The 9,959-nt window shown below is 33.6% G+C and overlaps 1 protein-coding gene across 1 annotated transcript; it reads left to right on the top strand.

Annotated features, from left to right (window-relative positions):
• Window positions 1–1,883: 1,883 nt before the first annotated feature.
• On the top strand, window positions 1,884–7,190 carry LOC147810848 (uncharacterized). The gene has a single exon (XM_087162117.1). It carries the CDS (start codon window positions 1,884–1,886, stop codon window positions 7,188–7,190), a length of 5,307 nt encoding a protein of 1,768 aa, XP_087018243.1.
• Window positions 7,191–9,959: the final 2,769 nt, after the last annotated feature.

Genomic DNA, 9,959 nt, shown 5'->3' on the forward strand with positions numbered 1-9,959 from the left:
ACACTAATCATTTATAAGAGACATTGCGAATATGCATTCTCGTTGCATTTGCTTAAGCCGTTGGAGTAAAAATTACATCAATTAAAATTCAGCTGTATTTTCGAAATTGATTGGTGCAATGTTTACACGAGTTTGGTTTATCACTTGAAATAAAAAATGCCTTTTTTGAGAGAAACTGTTTCTTTCAGTATTTTTTTTAAATGTAATATTGTGGACTTTTTACTAATTTTTGAGGCTTCTCCCAGAAAGTTTAGGTCCTAGGTCCGTGCCTATTGGGCCTAGGTGATAATCAGGCCCTGTTTATGCGTCAAATTCACTATGAGATACAATCAAGATAAAGTTAAAACTAAACACTTTACGTAATAAATGCTAATTATAAGCATGTAATAAATCATGATTTATTACTAGATTTGATTTTTTTTAAGAAAAAAGTTTGTCAATGGTGATTAAAATTGCAAAAAGTAATGACGATTAAAATTTAGAATTTCAATATAAGATATTAAAATTTAAAAAGTTTGTATATCATATGTTTTTTTCGATTATTAGAATTGCCGACATGCTACGCTTCACTGACTAAACTCTTCTTTCTATCTGGTAATCAAAGACATAAAAACAACATTTCTTCTGCAACTTTCATGTGACGCAATTTCTCACTGGATATGGCAACTTCAAGGCATATTTGAAAAGATTTGGCTTAATTTCCAGTGATCTGTGTGATTGCAGTATTGGATGAACACAAGACGTTGAGCAATTTATTGTAAAATGCTCACATTTTGAGAAAAATAGAAAAAACTTTATAGTTGCTTTAAAGTCGTTCAATATTAACTTTCCTCCTCCCCTTCACACTTTTGTGGGTAACAAAACGATCTTCAAACTCTTCTGCAAATTCATTGATTTAGTTTTTAATGTAAATTTATAAATCACTTTGTTTTGGGTACTATTTTAATTTTCTTTTCTCATCCTTCTTGTAAATGTTTTTATTTATTTCTTTCTTTATTATTATTTTTCTTTTCTAAATTTTACATGCTCTTTTAGTATGTATTTCCGTTTAAATATCCTACATTGTTTGATACCATACTTACGTTTGTAAGCCTCGTGGTTGTACTTTTTCAGTGGTGCACGAGGAATCATTTTGTTCTTGAATTAAAAAAACAAAAAACAAACGTAATGTATTGCATCATAAACGAAAATGTATGCGTTTATAATTGAACCACTTTTAAATTATTGAGAAGCCAATTCAAGAGCGATACGAGAACGGAAGAAATTTTCAGGTCTAAAAGAAGATTACTTATCAACCTTTCTTCTGAGCTCGCAAGAAATCCTTTTTATTATTAATTACTATAATAACTATCAGGAAAAAAAACTTTTTCGAAGTATTTCAATTAATTATACGATATTCATGAATTTTTCACTTTTCTTTCTCAGTATCCACCAGCTAAATATATTGTGTTGAGAATACCTCGATCCCCCCCTAGCGGACAATAACAGAAACATTCAATTACGAACTTTTTCTCCACGAGCGTGGTATAGCTTAGAATTTGTCATGCAACGTACAACCCTTTTCATCTGTATATAGCTTTCCCTTTTTTATCCTGCTTAATTATTAAATTTAATTCTTAAACGTTTTGTGCGAAGTATTTTTCAGCCTAAGTGTAATTAGTTATCTACAGCCCGAGACCTTGGAAGAGAATACTAGGTGAAGGAACCACAAGAAGCCGAAACAAGGTAAGATTCCTTGTTGATATATATTGAATCATTAGAAGTCTTTGTTTAGTATTCGTTATATGGCATCCCCTGCTGGGACGTAGTTAACTTTTTTAATTTGAACACTTATTCAATTGAACTGAAAAATATAAATTAGCACTAAATTGAAAAAATAAACAATGGAGGAACGAGTAACAATTTTAAAGAAAAAAAAAGGTTTGCTTAGATCGTCTGTTACTAAAGCACTGAATGTATTAGAAAATGAACTTAAAACAGAAGTGTCAGATATCAGTGTTTTAGAAGAGTGTTTGCATTTTCTTCTAAACAAAAATGAATCACTTGAATCGATTAACAAAGAATTAGAAGTTTTGTTTACACCAGAAGAGTTTGAAGACGAATTTTCGAAATCAGAAGAGTACAGTGAAAAAGTTGTTCGTTGTAAATTCCGCGCTACCAAGAAAATTCAGGAATTAAACGAAAACATGTCGAATGAAAAATCTAAAAATAAGAAATCCTTAGGACTTGATGAGTCTGCAAATTATAAAAGTGAACAAAAAGAAAGTATTCGAATTAAACTCCCCAAATTAAGCATTCCCAAATTTTACGGCGAGTTTAAACAATGGCTGACATTTTGGAACAGTTTTGAGTCGGCCATTCATAACAATGACACTCTCGATAAAATTGATAAGTTTAATTACTTAAAAGCTCATTTGGGTGGAACTGCCCTGAATACAATAGAAGGTTTTTCTATTTCTGAAGAAACATATGACACGGCAGTCAAATTATTAAAAGAAAGATTTGCCCGAACAGATATTCTTATTAACGCCCACATGAATCATATCATAAATATGCAACCATTAAAGAACTCACGTGATGTAATTTCTTTCCGAAAATTTTATGATAACATAAATACACAAATACGAAGTTTAGAATCTTTAGGATTAATCTGTAAAAATTACGGAAATGTTTTATGCCCCATTCTCATTAAAATTTTACCGCCTGATTTAGTCTTAGAATATAACAGACGGGAAAGTGAAACTGAATCAGATATAAAAGAACTTTTGAGCTTTCTCTCCAAGGAGTTAAATTCTAGAGAACGATCTGCAATAATGAATCATGCGGATGACCTTCGACCCCGCCGCTTCTCTGAATCATTTTCTACCAGCCGTAAGCAAAATATTCCCGATACTCGATTGAAATATAATAAATCAGAAAATAAAAATAAATTCATTTCCGCTTCAGAATTAATCTCTTCTGAAATAAATGAAAACATGAATAAAAAATTATGCGGTTTTTGCGACTCCTCAAAACATGAGAGTTCCGTATGTGAATATGCTAATGATTTATCCGTTGAAGCGAAAAGAGATATTTTGTTAAAGAAGGGGATTTGTTTTAAATGTTTAGAAAATAAAGGCCATATTGCACGCTTTTGCCGTTTTAAAGTTGTGTGCAGTAGATGCCAAGGTAAACATCAAACTGTCTTATGCTTTTCTAAGTTTGACCATGATATTAACGGTAAAAATAGTCCTAATTCTGAAGATAACGTACTAACGAATCAAACATCATCTGAAACTGTATATTTGCAAACATTGATTGTTCGTATACACAATAAAGGTAAAGAACACTTTATCCGGGGAATTTATGATTCAGGCAGTCAAAAGAGTTACATTAGTAAATTTGTAGCTGAAAGAATGGGATTAGAAAAATTGGGTGAAGAAGAAATTACTCATGGACTTTTTGGAGGATCTCAATCAACAGAATTGCATAATCGATTCGCTTTGCAGTTAAGTAGTATCGATAGAAAATATAGTTGTGAGTTAGTTGCGATGGATCAAAAAAAAATCTGTACGAATATTCCCAGGGCTAATAATTTTGAGTTGCTAAAAGATCTAGAGTCAAAGGGTATATTTTTGAGTGATATTTCCCCAAAAAGTAAGGAATGTTTACATGAAAGGAATTTAAACGAAATACATTTACTATTGGGGGCCGACGTTGCAAGGAAGCTTATAACAGATCGTATAGAACATCTCTCTTGTGGATTAGTGGCAGTAAAGACCAATCTAGGGTGGACTGTAATGGGAAAGTCAACCAATCATGATAAATTTGATAGTTCGCTTTTGGTTCTATCCCTTCATGTTAATGATGCAAAAATCACAGATTTATGGGATTTAGATACATTGGGAATTGTTGATCCTTATGAAAAACGATCTAGAGAAGAATTGCAGGATCTTGCCCTAAAACACTTTAAAGAAACTGTAACGATGGATCATGACGGGAGGTATAAAGTTTGCCTTCCATGGTTAGATGGACACATACCTCTTGCCGATAATAAATCCTTGACAGAAAAAAGATTAAAGAACACGATAAGGTCTTTAAAATCAATTGACAAACTTAAAGATTATGAAAGGGTTTTTGATGAATGGGAGTCTGAAGGGATTATTGAGAGAGTTGGCGAACCTGAAGCCTCTTCAACATCAAATGTTAGTTATTTACCACATAGGGCTGTATTTAAAGAACAATCTACTACGAAATGTAGACCCGTTTTTGACGACTCAGCTCGCACTCGAAACTCTGTTTCCATTAATGACTGTATTGAAAAAGACCCTAATTTAATTGAATTAATTCCCTCAGTTTTGAATCGCTTCAGGGTTGGAAAAATAGGAGTCATTGCTGATATTCGGAAAGCATTTTTGCAAATATCATTACATGAGCGGGACAGAGACTATTTGCGTTTCATATGGTGGAAAGAAGGAGATCATAGAAAAGAGATCATTTATCGTCATTGCAGGGTTGTTTTTGGGATAAACTGTAGCCCGTTTCTTCTGGCTGCGACTCTAGACCATCACTTAGAACAAGCCCCTGCGCATCTTAAAGATCTAGCCACTAAACTAAAGAACTCGATGTATGTGGACAACTGCGTCACCAGTGTCGATTCTCCTCAAGAACTGGACTATTTTCGAAATGAATCTTGTAAACTACTCGCATCAGCCAAATTTGATCTTAGAGGTTGGTGTAACAACAGCTATTCCACTAGCATCGCTGAAAAGGACGAATTTCCATTTGAAACTTTGAATATAAAAGAAGTACCTGTGCTAGGCTTGCTATGGAATACAGAAGAAGATACTTTAACTTGTGATTTAAGAAAATTGGAATTTAAGGATGAACCTGTAACGAAAAGAAGTATTCTCTCATTAGCTCACAAGCTTTTTGATCCAATTGGATTTACTGCACCATTAACCTTGATTCCGAAGATAATTTTACAAGAGTGCTGGAAAATCAAAGTTTCATGGGACTGTAAGTTGCCTGATAATATTGTTAAAGAGTTTCATAAGTGGAAAAATCAACTTTTTGAACTGCAAAACGTGAAAATACCCCGAAGATTGAGTGAGTTCACACTCCATTCAGGAAGTTTATCTTTGCATGTTTTCTGCGATGCTTGCAAAAAATCCTATGCCACCTGTGTTTTCCTTAGAGTTAAAGTTGAGAGCGATGTAACCTGCCAGTTAGTCCAGGCTCGATCCCGAGTAGCTCCGTTAAAGAACATAACTATCCCTCGTCTAGAGCTTTTGGCATGTTGCATTGGAGCAAGGTTAGCAGAATCCGTCAAAAAAGATCTGAAACTCGAAGATGTGGAAACTCACTACTGGACCGACTCCATAGATACCTTATATTGGATTAGAACTGACGTACCATGGGGTACATTTGTGGAAAATAGAGTCAGAGAAATCCGAAGATTATCTTGCCCGAATTCATGGAAATTTGTTCCTGGAAATAAAAACATCGCTGACTTACCATCACGTGGTTGCTCAGCAAAAACTCTTCTGCAGTCTGAATGGTGGAATGGTCCTGATTTCCTAAAAGAACCTGAAGAAAGGTGGCCGAAGAGCGAAATATTGCCAAATATAGATACAATCAATGCAGAAAAAAGAAAGACTATAGTTACTGCTACTAACGTAAAGGAGAGTGAAAAATTTTACAACAAGTACTCATCTTATTTGAAACTGTTGAGAATAACCGGATGGATTTTTCGATTCACTGAAAATTCAAAGAAAAGAGAAAATGACAGAATCATTGGAGAACTCAACAATAAGGAATTGAAAAATGCTGAGAAAATAATTCTGAAATGTGTCCAAAGGGATGCTTTTGCCAACGATGGAAATAAGAGACTGAATTCTTTGAAAACAATTATTGATGATGAAGGACTGATCAGAATTAAAACTAAGGTATTTATGAGAGAAGATGATTTCAATTTTCGTCTTCCAATAGTTCTTCCCTCAGATTATACTGTGGTTAAAAATCTGATTTATTGGAAACATAAGCAATTAGGACATTGTGGAATTCAGTTACTGATGTCTGCATTACGTGAAGAATTTTGGATCTTGAAAAGTCGAAAAACTATAAGAAATGCCATAAAATCTTGTGTCATCTGCAAACGTTTTCATTCTAAACCTCCCAATGTACCAGATGGTCTTTTGCCAGCAGATAGAGTGAAGGATGCAGCCATCTTTGAAATTGTAGGTGCTGACCTGGCTGGTCCCCTCATTCTGAAAGATGGTCAAAAAACTTGGATCTTGATGGTGACTTGTGCTATATTTCGGGCTGTTCACTTAGAACTCTTATCATCCCTCTCTACTGAAAACTTAATTTTGGGACTTCGAAGATTTATCTCACGAAGGGGAAGACCGGCAGTTGTCTACACAGATAATGGAACTAATTTCGTTGGAACACAGAACCTTCTAAAAAGCATTGATTGGGAAAAGCTAAAAACTGAATCCAATCTGTCATCAATTACCTGGAATTTCATTCCCCCGTCTGCCCCTTGGTATGGGGGATTTTGGGAACGTTTAATTGGCATGATGAAGAGAATCCTAAGAAAGGTTCTGGGTAGAACATCATTGAATTACGAGGAAATGGTAACAGTTCTCTGTGACTGTGAGAGTGTAATGAATTCACGCCCCCTGACTTATGTGTCCGATGATGCGGAGGAGCTATCACCGATAACACCTATGATGTTCCTACAAGAAATAAGACAGGTGGGTGTTGCAGATTTCGATATTTTAGATCAAGAAAAATTTAAAAAACGGTTTGCATACAGAAATGAAATCTGTCAAAATCTTCGAAAGAGATTCAGAACGGAATATCTTGGTCAACTTCGAGAAACTTCTTCAAAGACCAAAACTTCAGAAGCTCTGCAAGTTGGGGACATTGTGATAATTTGGAATGACAATGTAAGCAGAATTCAGTGGCCTCTCGGGCGTATTTTAAAGATTTTGCCAAGTAAAGATAGACATGCCCGAACTGCTAAGTTGCAAACCAAATCCGGAATCATAATCCGTCCTTTGAAAAAACTTTGTCCTCTCGAAGTCAACAAAACAACTGAAGAAAAATTGACGGAACAACTAAAGAAGCAAGCTCCACCTCAGTGTGCGCCTCTGCAAACTCGTGCTGGAAGACAAGTGCGTGTTCCTGAACGATTTGAACCCTGATGCTGTGACTTTTTCCTTTTTTCTTGAGTTCAGCTAGTCACTCTACTGAACTCAAGGAGGGGAGTGTTGAGAATACCTCGATCCCCCCCCCTAGCGGACAATAACAGAAACATTCAATTACGAACTTTTTCTCCACGAGCGTGGTATAGCTTAGAATTTGTCATGCAACGTACAACCCTTTTCATCTGTATATAGCTTTCCCTTTTTTATCCTGCTTAATTATTAAATTTAATTCTTAAACGTTTTGTGCGAAGTATTTTTCAGCCTAAGTGTAATTAGTTATCTACAGCCCGAGACCTTGGAAGAGAATACTAGGTGAAGGAACCACAAGAAGCCGAAACAAGGTAAGATTCCTTGTTGATATATATTGAATCATTAGAAGTCTTTGTTTAGTATTCGTTATATATTGCTAGAAGACACATTTAATAAACGTAAACAAATTTAAATAATCAATTAACGTTATACAAATTTAAAAATGTATCATTATTTATTATCAGATTTGATTTTTTTTTAAAAAATAAACAATGCGTATCCAGGTTTGCCACGTGTGACTTCAATTGCAAAAGGTGGCGATGAGTAAAATTTAGAATTTTAATGAAAGAGATTAAAATGTTCATTTTTATGGCATATATTACTTAGATTGCTTGCCAACTTGATGCCAACTTGCTTCGCTTTGTATAACAAATATTTTCTTGTAATATCGAAATTAAATTTATTTTTGTTTTTTTTCTTCATTTTTTGAAATTCGAAATTTTTTGATTTATTGAAAATATCATAAGAAATGCAACATTATTATTGTTATTACGGGGCGACGCTTTGAAAGGGCGGACGTAATTATCTTAATTCTCTAAGGTTTACTCTTCAATTCGCTTCCAATTTACTAAGATTTTACACAAAGCAGAGCAGTTTTTATTTCTGGTTTACTTTTTAATTCTGCGAATGATTTTCTTTTAAATATGAACAACTTGAAATATAAGCCACAGTAGCATTGAACAATTAAACAGAAATAAATAAGTAAGATTTCTACCACTTTTAACATTTTTAGTCATCTGTGGTGAGCTGCATGTCTTGTGTAAGGAACACGACTTTATGTTAAATGGTTTCTATGAATTATATAACAATATTTGTTTGTAATGGAAAAAATAATATAGATTATTTCCAATGAAATGAACCATATTCAGGAATATTTATTCTATTTGTTGTCAGTAGCCACCAGCCAAATATATTGCTAGCGGATTCTTTCAATATAAATATAATTATTATTATAAATTTATTTCAAGTTATGAGAAATTTACAATTTATTATAAAATATATTTTATTTTCTGAAACGGTAGTTTTTTAAATCTGAAATAATTCATGATGAATATTATTTATAAATATGTCCACGTGCGTCACGTAAAGGGAATGCTGTAGTCAATGAGGCTGATCACAACCTCCTACATCAGTAAGCCGCCACACGGGTTTTTATAAGAAGTTGCGCAGACTAATTAAAAAAGTTAACCAGTTGTGCGCAAGAACCTAAATTCTAGTTTAAAAGTTGCTGGATATAGGTGGGATCTCGGTATTTGGCCCCAAGGGTCACCAACCGATTCATCGATATTGTTTGTCATATTACAAGGGAGTCATAAAAGCTAATAAGTTCTGTAATGTTGAAGAAAATTCAAGTCCTTGATGGTATTCGACATGGGGTGCCAATAAGCAATAACAGAAAGAACAAACGCAGAATGTCAATTGGTGTCAGATTTTGAAGGTTTCAGTTACTTCGTTCGATTATTGAAAATGAAATACTAGAATATTTCATAAATATATGCCTCATGTTTTCATTTTTTTCTAATAGTATATAAATATATTGCTTTCTAAGTGCAGAGATGCCAACTATTCCAGACGCGGCAAAATAATTTTTTAAAAAAACGATGAACAACTACTGTGTGAATTTTGCATATACTAATACTGATATAATTAAAGTGTTGAATTATATAAGCCTACGATTTATTTAGAAATAGTGGTGGATAAAAATCTACTAAATTGAATTTATTAAACCGAGAATCACAATTGATATACTACCACTTTAAATTATATATTTTCAGTCTGGATCAATTTGGCATCTCTGTAAGTGCTGTTATCTGTCTTCGTTTATGCGTCAAATTCACAATGAGATACAATCAAGATAAAGTTAAAACTAAACACTTTACGCTATATATGCTAATTATAAGCCTGTAATAAATCCTTATTTATTACTAGATTTGATTTTTTTTCTTCAAAAGTATGCATAGGTTTGCCAATGGTGATTAAAATTGCAAAAAGTAATGACGATTAAAATAATATAGATTATTTCCAATGAAATGGACTATATTCAGGAATATTTATTCTATTTGATGTCAGTACCCACCAGCCAAATATATTGCTCGCGGATTCTTTCAATATAAATATAATTGTTATCATATATTTAATCCAAATTACGAGAAATTTACGAGAATATTATTTATAAATATGTCCACGTGCGTCACGTAAAGGGAATGCTGTAGTCAATGAGACTGATCACAACCTCCTACATCAGTAAGCCTCCACACGGGTTTTTATAAGAAGTTGCGCCGACTAATTAAAAAAGTTAACCAGTTGTGCGCAAGAAACTAAATTCTAGTTTAAAAGTTGCTGGATATAGGTGGGATCTCGGTATTTGGCACGAAGGGTCACCAACCGATTCATCGATATTGTTTGTCATATTACAAGGGAGTCATAAAAGCTAATAAGTTCTGTAATGTTAAAGAA

The sequence above is a fragment of the Parasteatoda tepidariorum genome, chromosome 4 (assembly GCF_982258835.1).
Source record: "Parasteatoda tepidariorum strain Cologne lab strain chromosome 4, Ptep-v5.0, whole genome shotgun sequence".
NCBI classification, from domain to species: Eukaryota; Metazoa; Arthropoda; class Arachnida; order Araneae; family Theridiidae; genus Parasteatoda; species Parasteatoda tepidariorum.